This window comes from Daphnia magna, linkage group LG10 (assembly GCF_020631705.1).
Source record: "Daphnia magna isolate NIES linkage group LG10, ASM2063170v1.1, whole genome shotgun sequence".
NCBI classification, from domain to species: domain Eukaryota; kingdom Metazoa; phylum Arthropoda; class Branchiopoda; order Diplostraca; family Daphniidae; genus Daphnia; species Daphnia magna.
In genome coordinates this window covers 2,438,441-2,459,393 of record NC_059191.1, presented here as the reverse complement: position 1 = coordinate 2,459,393, position 20,953 = coordinate 2,438,441, and the positions used below count along the sequence as shown (strand labels likewise).

The 20,953-nt window shown below is 49.3% G+C and overlaps 1 protein-coding gene across 1 annotated transcript; it reads right to left on the bottom strand.

The window, feature by feature from the left end:
• Positions 1 to 1,055: 1,055 nt before the first annotated feature.
• Positions 1,056 to 20,107, bottom strand: LOC116931913 (sushi, von Willebrand factor type A, EGF and pentraxin domain-containing protein 1). Its single transcript, XM_045180273.1, is given in 12 exon segments — positions 1,056 to 1,773; positions 1,838 to 1,957; positions 2,051 to 2,323; positions 2,400 to 5,492; positions 5,604 to 8,619; positions 8,621 to 12,028; positions 12,030 to 12,370; positions 12,489 to 12,629; positions 13,064 to 13,251; positions 15,829 to 15,910; positions 17,257 to 17,370; positions 19,712 to 20,107. Coding segments are annotated over 12 exon segments (10,854 nt in total). The 5' UTR covers positions 19,746 to 20,107; the 3' UTR covers positions 1,056 to 1,729.
• Positions 20,108 to 20,953: the final 846 nt, after the last annotated feature.

Sequence of the window (20,953 nt, the reverse complement as noted above, 5' to 3'; positions counted from 1 at the left end):
TCCATCTAAAACTGCCGCGGAATACATTGATTTTCTTTTCCAGTTTAATCCAATCAGTTCGATACTGCAATTAGGTTTTTTTTTTTTTTTGTGATAATGACTTCTTGATGATTCGTGTATAAATCAAATCTAGCAATATCTACGGTACGAAGGATGGTCGATTGGACACCAATCGGACGCTGTGTTCGAATCCTTGGAACACATTTGTGGCGTCCATGTCGCGGCCGTAGACATCAGTCGGGAATGTGTTTGACCGACATTGGTTAACGACGAAACAGAAGACCATTTGCAACAGCTGCTGGAAGGATTACGCAAACAGGACTGCCTTCTACGATAGCAGATTCGTAACCTCATTGCCAAATTGTCCATCCGCACAATCGACGAGTTAGTTCCAACTAGCCTCTTTACTTCCCATTATCATTTATTCTCGTTAAGGTATCAGTACCTGAACACCTGTATACGACAAGATGAGATAGTTAACGTAGATACGTCTCATTTTCATGGGGGGAGCTATAATAGTATATCGCTATTTAATATGGTCGTTTGGATTGAAATGTCAGATGAACATTTCGGTATTTTGTTGCTGTTTCATATTCGGGTTTATCGATGGGTTGATGGACTATTAAATAAGTGAATAGCTCCTTCCTTAAGCCATCGTTTTATCCTATAAATCGTATTATTTAATCCCATCAGCGTATTTGTTATCCTTGTAGGCTGGTGCGGAGTAGCTAGGAGTAGGGTACTTTGTCTAATTGGACTAGATAACCTGATTGGTTCATTTGTCGTGCTGGCAGTTGGATTCCTTGCATCGTTCATCCTCTTCATTGTTGAAATGATTGCGTTTTATAGGTTCTCAAAGCAACTAACTGCTGACAAGTAATCCCCTTATTTACGGATTCGATTAAAGTAAAACACCGGGAAGGTGGTGCCCACATCTGCCGTTCAACAAAGAAACACACCTCTTTTAATTCCTGCCTAGGTTTGTGTTATGTTGTAGAAAATATCGTTTAGTAGATCACTAGATCAGCAATAAGCTTAAGATATCACGAGCAAAATTATGGATTTATATATATATTGATGATTCAAAATCAAACACAAATCACGCAAGGAATGCGTTGCACAAAAAATTACAGACATCACTAAAAGTGCGAACCGCAGTACGTCGCCCAGCAGAGATTACACGGAAAACGAAAGAAAAAAAAAATTGTTTTGGTTGATGATATAACACACTTAATTATAATTGGAAATAATGACAGACAGAAATGTAATTAAAAGCGTACAGTTTCGGTCATAAATTAAGATCCCCAATAAAAGAGCAAATAATTGTCAAACAAGAAGAGAAGAATGAAGGTCTATACGAAAAAAAAAAAAATGTTCGTTTCTCGCGTCTGCGCAGCCTTTCCCCGTTCGCTTGGCTAGAAATCCATGGCGCGCCATCGTAGCACCAGGATCACGTCGTAAAGTCACAAAAATGAATGCCGTCGATAAAAACGCAATGGAAAGATTAAAAAAAAAGAAAAAAAAAAAAGAAAAAGATTGTTCAAAACACCAAAAATAAAACCCCTCCAAATGAAATTTTGGCGATGACCCTTAGACCACATTGGGGAATCGACAATTCAAAGTCGTGAAGAAAGGCGAGACTTGAATTCCTTTTTGAAAGCAATAACACAAAGAAGCGACATGTTCGTTTCAATAGTTTCGTTGTTTTTCTCTTATGTAAACCTAAAAGCTAATGTCCGTCACTCTCGCTAGTCGTCTCGTTGCCACTTTTCTCTGTTCAAAAATAATCAAAAAATTAGTGAAATTGCCATGAAATCATAACAAAAAAATGTTTTACCTTTCTTTCCCTGATAGGCGTGTCGTCTGAGACGGTCATACAATTCTTCTTTGTTACCATATAAGCTGGCGTTGGAGCGTGCTAGACTGTTCCCCTTGTTCACGTTGTGTAGGTTCTCTGCTGTGAATCAAACCAGCCACACAAAAAAAAAAGAGCAACAATCAAAATCCATGCTACAACGGCCAAACACGAGGGAAGACTATTCCTACCTACCTTTCATGTAGGTCTCGTTGTAAAAATTGGGCATTTCCCATCCGTCTTCCTCTTCGTCGTAATAATGCGCATAAGTGGAATGATGCGATGGAGCAATTGACTCGGCGTACGGCGCGTGCGACCCGTAGTAGAAATTGGCCTGGCTGCCCGAAGGATCGCCGGCAACGACAGCGGCGTTGGCCGCCGCCTTAGCTTGGCTGTCGCGGCGTCGCGATGTCCTGGCGCAGATCATCCAGATCAACAGAACGAGCAGGATCAAGAACACGACGAAACCTTGGTTAGACAAAAGAAATTCGATGAGATGGAATTCCAATTGGACGATAAATGATCTCTATGAATTCAAAATTACCAGCACTTCCACCAACGATGTAAGCGAAATTAGACTGGGCCTCGCACTGCTGGCCTGTGTAGCTGCCAGTACACTGGCAGTAAGGTTCGCCTGTTGCACGATCGCGACGACACTTGCCGTCGTTTTTGCAGAAGTTGTCGCATTTGTCCATGCAAATGAAGTCGGTCGGATTGTCGGGAGGAACGGGCGTGAATCCAGCCTTGCATTCGCAACGGTGCACGTTGGTGCTGGCCACGAAAAGGCAAACGCCGTTCATGGGGCAGATGGTCTGGTTGGTGGCGGGACTGCAGGGATTCGAGCAGTCCGACTTGAGGACGGCGCCGGCCACTTTGGTCGTGGTGTCGGGTGGGCAAGGCAGACAACTGGTTTGCTGGGCGTTGGGTTGGTAACTGCCCACCTGGCAGAGAACGCAAGTATTCTCCTTGGAAAGAGCAGAGCCCGGTTGGCATTTCGGTTCTGAACATTCTTCCGCAGTGGCCGAACCGGACCGGGTGGTTGTGTATCCTGCCGGGCAAGGTTGGCAAGCCATCTCGCGTCCTTTGGTGCGATAGGTTCCTTTCGGGCACGGCTCGCACGTCGCGTTGTTGGATAACGACGTCAACTGAAGGCCGGTTGGGCACTCTTCAGAACATTCGTCGGAAGAGATGGCCTGATCCGTCCGCGTCGTCAGACCGGCCTGACAAGAACGGCAGGCAAACGATCCCTCGGCCGGTTGGTAATGGCCGAAACCGCAGTTCAAACAACGTTGCGTCTCTTCGCTGTAGAATTTGCCGGCCGGACAACGTTCTTTACAATCGGTGGCAGAACGAGCTCCAGAGGCGAAAGTTGTGCCTGGCCGGCCGGCGATGACGGGGCAGATCTTACACTGCGTCTGTCCAGCTTGGTCCTGGAACGTGCCCACACGACAAGGTTTGCAGTTCTTCTTCTCCATGTCGAATGCGTTGCCCGGTGCGCAAGCCACGCACTCGGAACCACGGACCACTTGTCCTACGGGGCAAGTGAAATCGGCTGAAATGGACAGAGTGGCGGGATCGGGCACGGTCGTCGGCAGCGAATCGCTGACATCGAAGTCGTCCTTCTCCAAGATGATGGTCTCCAACAGGCGTTCGATGGTCGACTTCTCCTGAGTGTTGATGTTGGTCACGGGATCGCTTTCGGCCGGGAAACTGATTTCAATGTCGTAGACATCGTCGTTGACGTCGACTTGGCGACGCCGCTTGACGCCCAAGTCACCGTGACGACGCTGACATTTGATGTTGACGTTGAGTTCGTTACAGGTGGCCGATTGGCTGCCCTTGGCGTTGCAGAAACGCCAGTCGCGGTTCAGTTTGTGAATGGCCTGTCGAACCTTGTCGGACAAGACGCTCTGTCCGGCTTCGTTGCACAGCACGGAGCTCAAGTACTGCAGTTTGATTTTGACGATTCGCTGAGCGGGTTTGGTCGAACTGCAGGCCGGGTAGACGAACGAAACGCCCGGATCTTCGGTTGGCCGCCAAAAGCCTTCGGCGCCGCACGTGTAAAATTTGGGAACGGGCACGGAGAAAGCTAGTCCAGCATTGCATTCGATCGAGCATACTTTGAAGCGACCACCGGGGCCCCAGTCGGAGCAACGCTGAGATCCTCCAACAGGATCGGCCAATTTCGGGCAGAACTCGTTGACGATGTAGATTTTGAAAGCGCAGACGGCCGAGTTTCCAGCTTCGTCGTAGGCGACATAAGCCACGTCGTATGTTCCCCAGGCGAGCGTGTTGCCCGAGCGAATGCCACGGGTTTCTTCTACCTGGGCCAAGCGGATGTTGTCGCTAAATTGAGGCTCGTTCCAGTCGACGCGGGCAGAACCGTTGCGCGTTTCGATCCAGATGTCACTAGGACAGCGGACCACCTGCGGGGGGATCTTGTCCTTGTCCAGCGAAGTGCAACTAGGGCCGGAGAAGCCGAGCGGGCATACACGCTGGCCGCAAGCGGACGGCATGACGCGTTCCACTCCGCGCTCGATACGGTCGTAGCCGCTCCACTGGAGCAGAAGGCCGTCAAAGAGCATGGGCGCTGATTGGCAGCTGCGTACTTGTTTGGGTATGTCCGTTATGACGTCGAGCGGCCGGCCCCACAGATGGACTCGCGTCAAGTGACCGTGGAAACCGTGATCCGTCCGGGTTTTTCCGGATGAGTTGGGCGCACCCAACGTCATCCATCCGTACTGAGACAGCGTCTGATTGACTCCGTAGTTTTCGACGCGGCCGACGATAACGCCGTCAGTGGTCAACGTGATGGCACCGTTAGGGCCGTCCCAGACGAGCGCAATGTGGTGCCATTGGCCGTCGTTGATGGCCAAGTTGACCCGGAACGGCAGAAAGACGTCCTTGATGCCAGGTAGAAGGGCAATGTGCACGCCGGAGCTGTGCACCTGCGCCATCGTGCGTTGATTGCGCAACACGCTGGCAGAGTCGACCGAGTAGAGCGTCAAGATGTTGCCCAGGTCGTCTCGGTTCGTGAACTGGACCCAGAGAGCCAAAGTCAAGCTCGACGAGCCGAGAACAAAGGGAACGACTAGAGAGGCGCTGGCCCTTCGAGTTTCGTCGCTAAAGAAGAAATCGTAATCCGTTTGGACGATTTTGCGGCAATCCTCGCCCGTCAGATTGAACGGGCAACGGCAGTAGAAATCGTCAATGAGGTCGATGCAAGTCGCCGACAATGGGCAAGCTCCTGGCACGCATTCCACCACGTCTTGCTCGCAGTGACGGCCAGAGAAACCGGCCGGACAGACGCACTGGTAGCCGGCTCCGTTGTCGATACAAGTGGCGCCATTTTGGCAGACGCCAACGGCGCAAGCGTCGAATTCGTGCTGGCAACCGACACCGACGTAGTCAGCATCGCAAGTGCAATTGAGGCCCGATCCGAAATCACGGCACTCGCCCTGGTTCATGCACGGGTCACCGATGCAACGATCCGGCGCCGTCTCGCATCGCTTACCGTCCGTGCCCGACGGGCATGCGCAGAAGAAATCGCCCAGCAAATTGATGCAGTTGGCGTTGTTCAAACAAGGTTGAGACTCGCAGAAACTAATGTCTTTTTCGCATCGCTGTCCAGTCCAACCTGGAAATTAAATTTGAAAAAAAAAAAAAAAAGAATTTACATTAAATAATTTTGAAAAACCAAAATGAATCAATTGTTTGATTTTATTGTTCCCCCCACTCCCTTCTTTACCGGCTGGGCAAGTGCATTTAAAGTTGTTGACCAATTCGGTGCAAACGCCACCGTTGAGGCAGGGCGAAACGGGTGCGCATTCGTTGATTTTATTTTCGCACAAGGTGCCCGTGAATCCTGGCCGGCATTGGCAGTGGTATTTGTTGACCTGATCCAAGCAGCGGTCGGTACCGACGGGATCGCACGGGTTGTCCAGGCATTCGTCGATGTCAATCTCGCACTGGACGCCGAGGAAACCGGGCCGACATTGGCACTGGAAGCTCTCCAACGCATCGGTGCAAGTGCCTCCGTGCTGGCACGGCTGGCTCCCGCAATAGTCGACGCTGTGCTGGCAGTTTTTGCCGGTGAAGCCCAGGGCGCAAAGGCATCGATAATCGCCTTCGACGTCTTGGCATTGGCCTCCGTTCAGGCAAGGGTTGGCAGAGCATTCGTCCACTTGAACGGAGCAGTTGGGACCCGTCCAGCCTGGCTGACAAATGCACAGGGCGTCAAAGTAGCGGTCGACGCATCGGCCGTGTTCGCCGCAAGGTGACGGCTGGCAAAGGTCGACTTTCATTTCGCAACGTTTGCCAGTGAAACCGACGGGGCACGAGCAGTTGAAGTCGTCGATCAGGTCCGTGCAATTGCTGCCCAACAAACAGGGCGATTCGGCGCAGTCGTCCACGTTTTCATCGCACAGGGGACCTTCCCAGCCGGCTGGGCAGACGCACTTGAAGCGGCCCTGCTTCAGAGGAATGCACTGGGCAGAATTGGAGCAAGGATTCTCCGAACACGGGTCCAGGGTGCTGCTGCAGTTGGGCCCAGTGTAGCCCGTTCGGCAGAGGCAAGTAAACTGACCTTGGCCGGGTTCGTTTTTACACATGGAACGATCGTTGCAAGTGGTGCCATTGCAGCTGGACTCTTCCTCTTGACACTGGAGGCCCGAATATCCTGGTGGGCAGGAGCAAAGGTAGCCTTGTTCCTGGTCGCGACATGTTCCGCCATTGTAGCAGGGCTGCGAGGCGCAATCGTCGATGTTCACTTCGCAAAAGCGTCCCGTGAAGCCGGAAGGACAGTGGCAGTAGGCCATGTGAGTTTGAGCCAAGCACAGGCCGCCGTTGCGGCAGAATCCTTCTTTGCAAGTCAAAGGTTGGCATTCGTCGCGGCTTTTGGCTCCTGGACTGACCGTCATGGCTGAACCTGGGCATTCGATGCACGACATTTTGCCTTCCAGCGGCTGGAAGAAGTGATTGGGGCAGGCAGCGCAGGGGGCCAATCCGGTGACGGAGTAGGTTCCAGGTGCGCATTTCGGACGGCAGGTGCTGACCGACGGAGCGGCCGGCTGGTGGGTGAAAGGAGCATCTGCCGGACAAGCCTGGCAGTCGGTGAATCCGCCCGCCGGTGGAGATCCAGTGAAGCTGTCGCGAGGGCATTCCAGACATGGAACCAGTCCGGTGGGAGAATACGTGCCGAATCCACAGACTGGAATGCATTCATCGACCGTTTTCGAACCTTCGGAGCGCGTGAACGTTCCAGCCGGGCATCGTTTGCACGAGCCGGATTGTTCCTGATCTTGGTAGAATCCGCGCGGGCAGAGGGCGCAGCTTTTGGCGCCACTGACGGCAGATGTTCCAGCCGGACAGTGTAGACAGCGAGGGACATTGGCAGCGGCCGGCATGTTGAGCACTTCACCTACACCGCAAGCGAACCCTCGGCTCATGGAGGAGTTGACGGCCTTCATGGGCGGGCATTCAGTGTTCGATGTGGCGGCCAGGTCGAGAAGCGGAGTCAGGACGGCGCTGGTCGACGGGACGGACAGGTCGAAGACGAGACCCAACGTCGATCCGCACAGATCGTAAAGCTGCGGCTGACGGACGGCCGGCATGATGGACAAGACGTAAGTCACTTCGGCAATGTTGTCCTCGATCAAATGCATTTCCGTCTGAGCCTCGACGAACGTCACGTTCATATCGACGCTGATGGCCGAGCAACGGGCAGACAGGGCTCGATCCAGCGCTTCGTAGAAAGGCTGGACGACGGCGGCGTATTGCGAGAGGCAGGTTGCTGGAACGGCAGTCGTGGCTCCTCCGCCGGCGCGATACAGAACTTTGGCCACCACGTTGTACATGGCTTGTTGGGTCTCTTCCGTCACGCAGTCGGGCACCACGTGACTGGGCGTCCACGGCTGTTTGACGTCGCAACGGAACGTCTTGACCGGCTCGCCGTCGGTGAAGCGGAATCCCGGATTGCAAGTGGCCACGCACTCGAGACCGCCACTTCCAGCCGGCCGGTTGCTGGGCGGGAGGCAATTGATGGCTCCGTTGGCCGGCGCTTTGAGTTCCCAGTCGACGCATTGAGTCGGCTGGACGGACACCTGGAAGTAGCAGCGTTGCTGATTGCCGGAAGGGTCCGTGGCCACGACGGTCACGTTCTCGTAACTGCCGACGCGGATGAAGGCGCTCTCCGGAATGAAGGTGACCGCCACATCCTGGCCGGAAGCGTCCGATACTTGGACGCGACGAAGCGTGTCGTTGAAGAAGACCTGGTACGATTCTTGCGGCTCGACCAGCTCGATGACGAAACTCTGCGGGCACTGGAGCAAGGGCGGCTCTTCGTCGATGACGGTGATGTTAATTTGGCAAATGGCAACGTTGCCGTCGAAATCGTAAGCGAAATACTCGACCATCGTGTCCTGGAACACGGTCAAAGGCGGGCGGAATCCCTCTGGACGGACTTCCGTTCTGGCGATCATGCCGCTATTGTCCGTCGCAGTGGGCACCACGAAATCGACCACGCCCATGCCTTCGGCCGTTCGTTTCACGCGAATGGCGGACGTCGGGCAGTTGAGGAACTGAGGCGGATCGTTGTCGACGCAGACGGGGTAGCCCAGATCGTAGCCGAGGAGACGGTCCTCCTCCGGTTCGTCGGGGCATCCCATCAGTTCGAATTTGAGGCAGGGATTCTTATCGTAGGCCACGATGCCCAGGATGACGAAACGGGCCTGGACAGAGAGCGGAAGGGTGATCATGGCCAGCTCCTCCGTAATTGCCCGGATCGCGGGAGGTCAAATTAAAGTTGGGGAAGTAGACAACGAAATTCTCGGACGGATCTTGTTTGTAAAAGAAGCGGATCTCGGTGGGTCGGCCGACGACGTCGTTGGTGACCACGCCCTTAACCAGGATGGCCTTGACGCGGTGGACGCTCCCCAAATCGACGCTGACGTAAGTGAAGGCTTCCTCTTGCTGGGCGCACCAGCCAGTGGCCGAATTCATGCGGGCCTTTCTAGCCTCGTAGTTGCGCCGCTCTGAGGTCGCGTTGAAACTGCCATCCGCAATGCGACCGGAGGTGATGCCGATCGGCCTGACGACGCTGCATTCCGGTTCGCGGACGCATTGGATCGGCGCCGACGTGATGGGGATGTATCCGGGTCGGGTGCACTGGAACGAGATCTCAGCGCCCTGCTCGTAACTGGTGGCCAACTGAATTCCGTCGGCAGGTCGTCCAGGGTCTTCGCAGACGGGACCTTCGCAACGCAAATCGCCGAAATCCCAGACGCCGTTCTCCATGCAGCGGACGACATTGTCGTTGCGAGAAGACTGCCCAGTCAGGGTGAAAGTCGGCTGGCATCCGAAGAAGAAACTGGACTTGTAACGCGTGTCGGGGAAGAACCCGTATTCGGCTCCTGGAGTCTCGGGCGGTTTGCCGCAATCGATGCGCGGGCAGCTCGGCTGCGAACCCGAGAACCAGTACTGAGGGAAACCGGGTCTCGGGTCGTAGACGCACTGGCGGAACGAGGCGGCCGGGGTCCTAACAAGTGGCCGGCCGGGCTCGTTGCACGACAGCGTGATGTTCTGACCGTAGGGAACGAGGAGATTGTCAGCCGGGCCGGAACGAGTCACAGTTAGACCTTCCGATTGATCGTCGGCGAGAGGCACGCACTGAGCCGGCTGGCATTCGGGGACGGACGCGTTCCAAGTTCCGGCTGGCGTGCATTTAATGCTGCTGGAACCGACCATGATGTAGCCGATGCGGCAATGGAAGTTGATTTCATCGCCGAAATGATGGCTGGCACGGGTGGTGAGCATGTGCCCGTTGTCCGGCTCGCTGACGGCCGGGCACATTTTCTTGACGCAGGTCTTATTGATGCGGAAGCGATCGCCGTCGCGGACTCCAGTCTCCGATTCCAAAATGAAGAAGCCGGCCGTTCCGTTCTGGATGAAAAGGTCGTGCCCTTCGCTGCACGAGCAAGCGAATCCGCCTGGATTGTTGATGCATTTCTGCTGGCAACTGCCGTTGGCGACGGCGCACTCGTCCACGTCGAGGCACTCGTTGCGCGTGCAGCCCATCATTTCCATCCGGAGACAGGGAGCCACCGAGTAATCTTGAATGACGAGGCGGAAGTAGCGAGCTTCGATGGCTGTGGGTAAGTTGACCACGGCGATGCTGGTGCCCTCGGGAATGCGGAATTCGACGGGGGCTCCTTCGGGGCTCTTGTACTCGCGGAAGAGGTCGTCAGCGTCGTCGGCGTATTGAAGCCGGATGGAGGAGGCGAAAGCTACGCCGCTGGATCCGCGCAAGACCGGCTGGGTGCGGAATCCGCGCAGAACGGTCGGTGCTTTGAAATCGATCATGACCCAGTTGCTGCCGGAACCGCTTTCAGCGCCGCACCATCCGCCCTTGGTGCTGAGGCGAACGTTCTCTTTGGGGAAACCCTTTTCAGCCGAGGAGACGGTGATGGATGGATTGGGCACTCCTCCGTTGCCCAGGCCGAGGTCGACAACAGGCCGGCAGTCCAAGTTGGGCAGGAATCCGGACTTGCATCCGCACTGGTACGATCCTGGAACGTTCGTGCAAGTGGTAGAGGCTTGGTCACAAGGTGATGAGGTGGCGCTCCCGCCGGAACCTCCGCACTCGTCCACGTCCAAACAGGTGGGCACGTTGGCGAATTTCCCGTCGGCTCCGCACCGGATGACGGTGGTTCCGTTGAGTTTGTACCCGCGGTAGCACTGGGCGCGGGTCTCGTCGCCGAAGAAGTAGTTGCGCGTCCGGTTGCTGACCCATCCGTTTTCAATTTCGGGGAAAGTGCGGCACTGGATTTTCGAACAGGACGGAACAGCTGCCGACCAGGTGCCGTTGCTCTGGCACAAAAGGACCGGATCGCCCGTCCGGACGTAACCGGGTTCGCATTCGAAGCGGATGACCGAGCCGTAGTTCATGCCGCCGCCGTTGAGGATGGTGGCGTTGGCGTGCGCCACCTCCGGTAGGGGAGTGCACTGCGAGGCCGAGCATTGAGGAACGCTGTCCCATTGGCCGTCCTCCGTGCACCGGATCGTCTCAATGGCCTGGCCGGAAGGAAATCCGAAGCCAGCGTAGCACTGGTACTGCGCCTCTCCGCCGAACGTCACGTTGGTGGCTGCAATGGCGAATCCGTTGTCGATCTGAGGCACCGGGCCGCAGTAAACCGTCTGACATTTGGGAATGTACGGCGTCGACCAGTGTCCTCCGTTCAGACACTCGGTCGTGATCTTCTTGACTCCCGTGGCGAACTCCATGCCGGCCGGGCAAGTGATGACGACATTGCTGCCGAACGTGCGCTGCTTGGTGGACGAAACGGCGTTCTCATCGACGGGCAATTGCGGGCAGTCAGCCGAGAAGACGATCTTCCATCCGCGATCGTTTCTCAGAGCGTCCGATTTGAAGCGCACGAGCAGGTCGCCGCTGTCAGCAGAAAAGGTGGCCATCTTGGGCTCCGTCTTGCCGTGGAAGCCTTCGGCCGGATGGAGTTTGATGCCGTTGCTGCTGCTGCCGTCGTACAATTGGACGCTGTCCGAATCATCGACCTGAAAGTCGACGAAGCGGAGGGACAAGGGCGACCCGCCCGGGGCGCGCAGGTGATAGTCGCATTCCAGGTTGTGAGGGTAGCGGAAATCTTGCGCGTCCATGTCGTAGCCGGGCGAGACCAGGGTCCCGTTGGCCGCCTCGAGCGATAGGTCGCAGCCGACCGAATAGCGGAAGCGGAATCCCTTTCGAGATTCGCTCAGGTCCGAATGGATGTACAAGTACATGGCCTCCGTCGTCGATTGGAGGTAGGCCGGCAGATCTTCCGTCCGTCCTGTTAGCATGGCCAGCTTGGCAGAGTCGGATTCGGCTCCGTTGCGGATCAGCACGTAATCTTTGTGCGGTTCCATGTCGAAATCCTCGATGACGAGGGTGACCACTTTGCCCAGAGGCGCCGAAATGACGTAGAGGCACTCCAGCCCGCCGAGGTAAGCTTGAGGGTAGCCGGGCGACGTCAGCTCCTTCCCTTGCGGAAGGGCCTTGAGGTGCTCGCCGCAAGAGACGGGCTCCGTGTTCCACGTGGCTTGGAAGCCGCCTTTCTCGACCGTGGCGTCCGAACGGAATCGAACGATCATGAAGTTGGAAGCCGAAGTGAAAGGCTGCTGGCTTCAAATTTTGCTTGCCGGACAGGGTGGCCAAGGTGACGGATGAATCTTCGGTCCGTCCACCGGCCAGAATCTGCACCGTGTCGAACGTGCGTTCAGTGTCGAATTGCGTGAACTGCAGTTTGATGGCCGTGCCCACTGGTCCTTCCAGCGTCCATTTACAGTCGGCCAGTGGCCGGTATTTGCCCGGATAGTTGGGACTCTCGATCGAATCGCCGCTGGATATCATGTGGTAATGGCATTCTTCGGGGCAAGCGTTCTCATCAGAACCATCACCGCAATCGTCTTGCGTGTCGCAGCGCAAGGCGCCGTTTATGCATCGACCGTTCGAGCACAAGAAACTGTCTGATTTAATTGAAGAAAAAAATGATACAAATTTAAAAAAAAAAGAAATTTAAATTAGTGGGCTCATCGTCAGGTTCATTTGCATCAAACAGTTGAAATAGGATATTGAAATTCTCACTCTTTGGACAGGCTTTTGCCCGGCAAACGAAGGGTAGCAAAGACTCGCAGGAACTCAGAGCCCATGACTGGTCTGCGTTGGCCGTGGACGCACGAACACACTGACCCTTTTCCGCATCCGGTTGGTCCACTTGCCAGAAACCTTTTTTTTTTTTCAAAATAGATTTTTTCAAATGATTAGTAATTTTCATTTCGAGGGAAAAAGAAACAGACGTGAACAAATAACAACAACAACGAAGCTGTTCACTAATTGTGTAGTGGGCGGTTTGAAATTTGGCCTTGCGATGTTCACGCGGGATCAATACACTAACGAATAAACGATTAAAGTAGATTTTTTTTGTTGCTTTTTGTTTAACGACGGATGCTAAACGACTTTCTGGCACTTTGTTAGTCGGACCGCAAAATGTCCGTGTTAGTTTTCTTATTGTCGTTGGCGATAATTGGGAAAGGAAATGAGCTGGACAATGTTGCAATCGTGGCTACACAGTCTGTTGCTTTTCACTCACGTTATTAAAAATCAATTTAAAACACACAAAAAAAAATGAAATAAAATAAACGAAGTTAAACGATCGTTACCTGCGTATTGTTGGACCAGAGAGCCGGATGCGGCTTCAAGTGTATTGGTACTAAGGTCGTCGAGCGACATCAAACCGAGCCAGAAGGCGGCATCCGGATGCGTCACGGGGTTCAGCTGTTCTTGCGCCAATTTTTCGGAAATGTTGTTTTGCTGGTAGCTTTCCACCACCACCAAGTCGCTGCCATAACTGTCCGCCGGCGGGGAAGAAAAAAAAATTAAAAATTAAATTAAATTTCAAACGTGAGAAATGGCCGTTAAATCATCTTTGAAAATTTACGACATTTCAAAGAGTAAATACGGTACATTTGGCACTGTGCAATAAAGTGAAGAGAGTGTCTAAAAAAGAACAATAGGCAAATCGCTGTTGGAGATCGTAATCGGCCGTTATCGAGCCGCTGGCGCAATACCAAAAAAGGGACTTGTACAGTTAGGTCACCAGTCTCTAAATCAACGTCTGACTGAATCCCCCCCAACCAAAAAAAAAAACTCTTGCCATCATCATCTTCATGACTATAATGGCAGAATCATTGAAAACAAAATAAGAAAAATTACTGCCGGGTAGGTAATCGGTAAAACACCCACAATCAACGTATTCGGCCGCCTACGCGAAATGAGTCACGGTGCAGCGTGACACGGCATCGAATCGTTTTTTTTTTTCAAAGTGAAAGTCACAGTTCAGCGGCGCCATTTTGGCTTAAAATAAACCCCTCCTATTTTCTTTTTTACTAGTCCCCGAAACAAAAACAAAAGGCCCGCACGACTAACTGCCGTTCTCCGCCAGTTCAATGGGTCACCCGTCTCTCTCTTTCTTTCTCCCGTCCTAACCGTAATGGGCTTTTTGTCAACAGACAATCGATTCACCGTTCAACCCGTATATCTCTCACGACAGCCACAAGAAGTTCTGGTGGTATACTCTTTTTTCATCATCACTTTTCTAACAAAGTCATCATTTCAACAACAACAACAACAAAATGATGAAAGTGGGAAGAAAAAACAAAAACGAAAAGGAAAACAAAACAAAACAAAAACAAAAAGAGCTCACGATTCAGAAAGCCTGTTCACTGGTGGAAACGCGGTCCGGCTGCTGGAACCACCCAGTCGACTTTCCCTTGCATAATTATTGCAGCCCGCTAATCTTATCATTACCCATTTTTTTTTTTTTTGTTTCTGATTGATAATTTAGCCACTTTTTCCCACACACACAACACACACACACTCACACAAAATTTGTTTTCATATGGACGTTTTCTATCGTCGTCTTGCGGACAAGGTTGGATCCAAGCCGAACGATCGATTACTAACAAAAATATTAGGTTGTTCAACCGGAGATACGGCACAGCGAAAGTAAAGATACACAACTATGACTATCATCTGGTCGAGGATATTATTTTGAAAAAATAATAAAAACATAAATAACAAATTTCCCCTCCAATTCTAATCGAAATGGCCATCTGGAAAAGAAACTTTTGATATCTTGCCGATCGTAACGGACGATAAAATTTTATTTTCATTCTTTTCTTGCTTCTGGCTTCAATGCGTTGGTCATCCGTGCGATGAAAACGAGCAACTGTGCGAATAAAAAATAAAAAATAAATAAAAAAAATGGCATCTGACATTTGGTTTGAAATGTCCAGCAGCATCTAAAAAGACCAACAGATGGCCTTTCATCTTGTTACGTCATCGCAACGAAGAGGGGTGTTTGAACTAAACATTGTTTGGTCTGCCGGCCAAACGCAAGCCAAGCTCGTGATTTAATAGAAATACTCACAAAACAAAGACATTGAAACGGAACCACGGAGATGGTCGAGATATAAAAGAGCTACTGTTGCCATCGGGTAAAAACTAACAGCATTTTTCATGCTCACTCATATCGGCCATCTTTTAAGAATCAAAGTCTGTTAAAAAGAAGAAGAAAAAAAAGAAACATGTTGGGAGACTATTGAACCGGTAAGAGAGCATTCACCTCCGTGTTCCAGGCGATCTACTACCATCACTCCATCAAGATGATTACACACTAGTAATTTTTGGAATTTTCAAATGTTTTTTTTTTTTTTTCTAGTTTTCTTTCATCGTTTCGTATCGCGTTTAAACGAGACTTTCTCATTTTGACGCTAGGCTGTCAATGTTTTTTTTTTATCAAAGGCATTTGAATTCTTTTGGCGTGCGTGTTTAAGCGTTTTTCTTTTCGGAAAATATACATAATTGGGCATTGTGTCCGGTGAAGAAAAACCAACGGCTAGTCCAAAGAAACAAACGCACAATAATTCTTAGAAGGTCTGATGAGATAGAGCAACGGTGCCCTATAACGTCTTGGTTCCGTTAGTTTTGGGATGCCCATTTCGGGACAAGTTGATTGTGCAGCGCGCAAGTTTTCGATCCGCTCCCTTCCACACACACACACAGACACACACACACAAACAAGTTGGCTTGGCATTGCTCTCCTTTCCCAGACTGGAAAAAGTGCGCAAATAAAAATAATAATAAATAAAGAAGGGAAGAAAAAAAAAAAGGAAAATTGCGAGGGCGACTAGAAGTTGGTTAAGGTGAATCACGTATAAGATGAATGCCTTTCACTTGCTTGAAATAAAAAGAAGACTGAGGTCTTTTCTTTTTCAAAAATAACAATGACGACAATGGTTGGCAGGAGGGAATTATTCGGGCCTTGGATCTCTAGCGTCAAACAACCAAGGTGAATAGAAATCATCCGATCGATTGTTCGGGGCGTATTAGTGGAATTAAAAAATGAATGAAAATCAGGACTTACCGTTTACACAAATCGGCCGCCCTCTCCCAAGAATGCTGCACTTCGAAGAACTTGTAGCAGTGAAGACCCTGTAGTCGCCATCCTGTCGTGATGAAACAGAATACGCCATTGTTTTTGGTTTTTTTTTTTGTTATTCACATGATTGGAATAGCTTTAAGGTTGACACACGAGAAACAAGACACTGTGCAACAAGATGGATGGAATTCTCCACCATCGGCCGTGGAACTAACCGGTCGGCCCCTCGTTTTGATACCAAGGGCGTACGAATGATACGGTGAAATGATTTCATTCCTTACTTTACCCACTAACTCTCTTTATTCACGTCTCCGTAAACGGCCATGGAACGGACGCAAAATGGCTGCAAGCCAAGCCAATTTTGAAAGCTCTTGCATCTAAAGGCTTGTGCATCTAACACCGGATATTCATTACAGCTTTTTGTTGTTGTTTTTTAAAACAAATTATCAAGAGAAAAAGAAGATGAAATGTTTGTGACCTTCTCTAATGAGAATCCTGTCCGTCTTGCATCATCGTACAACGACGCGCTTTCAACGCCCGTTATTTATTTACTTCTTTTTTCTTCTTCTTCTTCTTCCAAGGCTAACAACTATACTCCACTCTACTTCGCTCCCGGCTTTTCATTCTTTCGTCTAGCTGCTGCTTCGCGAGGAGTTTGCCCACCTTTACATAGCAACTGTCTACGAGTACAATGAGCTTTTCAAAATGTATTTCTTTCTTTTCTTTTTCGGTATAATCTCCTGACTTTACAGGGTTTTTTTTTCTTTTTTCTGTTCCATTGTGCGTGTCAAGAAAAGAAAAAAAGAAACACGCAAACGGTGGAATCTAGAGCAAGTGAAGCAACGCACAAGACGAAAGCCAAATAAAGGCGCGCTTCATTTGCAGGATGAACTTTCACAACAAAGCGCAACCCGTACACAGACTTGAATGAACATAGTAAAACGTGTAGTATCTCTGGGTAGCTGTACGCATTTCTATTTGATGAGACATTTCAAGTGTATATATATATACAATACACGCTGTAGCTATGCTGAACTTGCTAGCGAATCGATAAAATCTAATAATTAAATTTTTTTTTTTCAAAAACTGAAAATAAAAAATTGTGAAACAAAAAAAAAAGATTCAGACTAATGAACGAGAACCGAAAACAAGAAGCGACTGGTGGAAATAATAATCGTCACCTTCGTCTAGTTGACGTTCCCACCATTATAGGGCCCTTATACCTGAGCGTACACTTGCGCTTTATGTGGGAATTTCGGATTTTTTTATGTTATTTATTTTTTTCCTTGAAACATTTAATTTTCTTTTTTTCCCCGATACTTTTGGTTCTGTATCCAACCGATGGCTGTAATGGATGAGGAACATTGTCTGGCAGCGAAAAAGACATTTTTACAATCAAGAAAAGATTCTTACCAGCAGGGCAGTGAAAGAGTTCGTTCTCTTGAGATCGAACAGACGACGCTAAGAGGACCAGAGCGGCCAGAAGCGCCACTCGGCTTCTCCGCAACGCCATCGTGGACCCGCTCTCTGTCAAAATTCAAATTCAAATTCAAAAAATTAATAAAAATTCATGAGATGATGAAACAATAATGAGAAAACGGAAATTATTAACAGCAATTTTCTTTTCTTAACATCCCGTCATTATAGTACATCCTTTTGTTGCAATTTCCTGGAATAATAGCAAAAAGAGAACCGCCTCGCCGACAAAACTTGTCAACAAGATTTTAGATTTTTTTTCCCCCAAAGAAAACAGAATGGAAGTGAATTGAACATACAAAAAGGCGATACACTATAGTTGCATTCTTTTCTACGTAAAGAAACAAGATGGAGCTGTGCCCATTTTGCTTCTTCCTTTTTTTTTCTCCACCGGTACCGACACCTACACGGCGGCGGGCATCAGCCGGTTGTCGAATCTAAGAAAACATTTTTTTTTTGTGTGTGTGTGTGTGGAAGGCATTCACCTCTGAAAGAGAAGGTGCGCGCGCTTGGGCTAGCGCCACCACCGCACACACATCTGCTGAAGAATGCCAGCAAGTTTCTTTTTTTTATTTTTTATTCTTTAATATGGACTGAAAGCCAGCCCAAAATGGCCTCTCTCTCTCTCTCTTTTCGGGCTTTGCTCAATGCCAAGGTTATAACCACACACTTCCAACGTCCATATGGGCGTGTGGTGTGCGTGTGGAGTTCGGAGTCTTTCAAGGCTAGAAATAGAAGAACTTTTTCTCTCAACTCTTTTCCTCATTACAGTTCTCAGGTGAAAACCTTTTTTTTTTTTTTTTCGAAAGTAATGTATCATTTTCTTCGCTTCCCCAAATTCAAAAGGCGGTGCAAAAAAAGTTTTTTTTTTTGTCCAATTTTTCCTATTTTCTGTTCAAATAGAAAAAAAAAAAAAATGGTCGTCTCTGGGAATTCGTTTGGCCGTGTCGACCTTCGAATATCTTTCCGTTTCATTACGTCACGATGGTTGGTAAGAAAAATTTTTTTGTCGTTCGACCAAAGCCGAAATCCCCATCAAAAAAATATAAATAAAATAGGAAAAGAAAATACAAAGATAGATAGACACACACACACACACACACGCACGCAGAAAGGATAGTCTTCAACCCATTGGCACCGGAACGCCGGAAGGCCTTTTTCTTCTATTCTACCTACAATATTTGACTTGCGTTCATTTCCATAAATAGATAAAAGAAGGAAGAAGAAGGAAAAAAAAACTGAAGAGGAGCCACAACAGATGCGAAATGAATCAAACGCAAAACGACGACAAGACACGCCAATGTTCATCTATTGCCAATTCTGGGATGGGCTCATTTTAAACCGAATTTTACGGCCAAAAGAGTTGCACGGGTCATTAGGTTTCTCTTCGGGGTCAAGGCAATTGGAAGTTGTCGACAAATTATTAATCATCCCGCACGCAAATTTCCCAAACGCACGTTCTAAATAAATCAATAATAAAAGGCTATTGTCTTTTTTTTTTTTAGAGAAGATGCCAAAAGATTTGGCAATTTCTTTAATTGGCTACCGATCATCGGTGCCTTTCACGGTCCCGGATAGTAAAATCGGTTACGACTAGCTCCTTCATTTTGTATGACAGCCATGTGGGGTTCGGTAACTTGAACGTGCGTGGAGTAAACTAAACTACAGTCGACGCTGAGCGAAAGGATTTTTCTTCTTTTCTTATAGACGGCGGAAGTTGAAAACCTTTTTTATTTTTATTTTTTTCGTTGGCTAGAGGCAAATGACCGCCGCCCTACTACCACCACCACGAGCCTGGGAAATGATTAGACGAACCGAATGGGTTTTCTGCTGGCTGGACAAGGGGCCGACATTGTGAAAAAATAGAAAAGAATCAAAAATGAAACGCACCAAAATGGAATGAAAAAGAAAAAAAATGTTGAGAGCGTGCAAAAGGCATGGCCAGCTAACGATTGGGCTCGTTAACCAACAACAAGAGAACCAAAGATCCTGGCCGATTAGTTACGAGATGGCGGAAGGTCAGTGTCATCCCATCGTGGCGGATGCACCAGGAAATGGCTGCACGTTTGACGACTTCACGTCATGAGCCAGAAAGAAGAAGAAGAAGAAGAAAAACAAGATGGTCGTGGCTTCAGAGAAACGGTAACTATCGAATAAATGCTTCACTTTTAGGGGGGGGGGGGGACATTTTCGAACCGTGATTGCTGTCAAAATTTTTCTCCGTAAAGGAACAACGGTATTTAGGATGTTAAACCTCTCGGGGGCATTCAAGTCTCCCCAGGTGGTCTGAGAAAAAAATATTCATGTATATTCAACGGAACAACAGCAAAACAACACACAAAAAAAAAGGCACGACACAACTGATCTGCATATTTCTTTTGTTTTACTTTACCGAAGGGAATGCGAATCCCGAGATTGTCGTTCATCAACTGGATGTAAAAGATTCCGAAAAATGTCCGATTTCTGCTTCTTCTCCTTGGAAATGCAACTGTGTTTCTTTTCGATATCGAATCACTTGAAATGGATCACCAGCACGAGCTTACACACGATTAAATCATCACGAAAATCGTCTCCCACCAACTGATTATGTCTAGAATTCAACTGTCTTCAAACTTCAAACTTGTCCAATGGCCAAGCAGATCAAGTTGGCAAAAAAACAAAAACCAAAAGATATCAAAATAACAAGTTTTGGAAGCAGAGAGACACACGTCACTGGAGAGGAGGTACACAACGCGTTCGACTCGGCCAACATCCAGCGGACAACTGAAGTTGGAACGGCGATCGACAACCGACTTGACTGCTGCAGACTGGAACCCCCCGAAACTGTACGAACGGGCGTCTACAAACTCCCTCCTCCTACCTGAGTTGGCACCTTTACCTTCGACTCGAAAACACCAAAACACCTGAGGCTGTTTTCTGTGCTGCTGCAAGGGGCCAGTTGAAGGTGGGGTATTCTTTTTCGGATAGAAGAAGAAGAAGAAGAAGAAATGAAAAGAGGGAGGAAAAGAAAAGAGAAAAAGAATAACTTTCCGAGCTGGTGCACACACCTTTACACACTCGCAACATATTCACCTCCAGGGTGTGTGTGTGTGTTATTATTCTGCTTACCTGTCCCCCAAGCTTTCTTGTAAGACTCGACTGCAGTACCGCCAGGTGGATGCGACGGAAACGGCCGAAAGAAAAGGAAAATGGGGGTGCCGTTTGGAATGGTGGAACTCAAAAGAAAGATGGAAGACAGGAGAAATAAGAGAATGTGTGGTGAGGGGGGAAGGGGGAGCGCTACCTGTGGTGACTATCTTACCTGGATAGAGGTGAATTTTTTCTTTATTTTTTATTTTCTTCTCCCCTTTTTTTTTCTTATTCGCTTGACGCGTTTCATCCAGCATTTGTTTTGCTGCCTTTTCGCGCGCCTTCCTCTCTTTCTCTTGGCTTTTCTTCTGTCTTCTTCTTCTTCTCGAATTTCAATTCAAACGGCGTTTCCCTTGTAAAATTTAATCTATATTTTTTTTTTTTAAGATTTCTTTCGTCATGAATTGATGTCATTAATGACATGCGTTTCCAGTTTTGTACCCTATCGTTTCACTCAACGACGAGAACGCCCGTTCTCTTTTCCTGTTTCCATTTCTGAACGGTG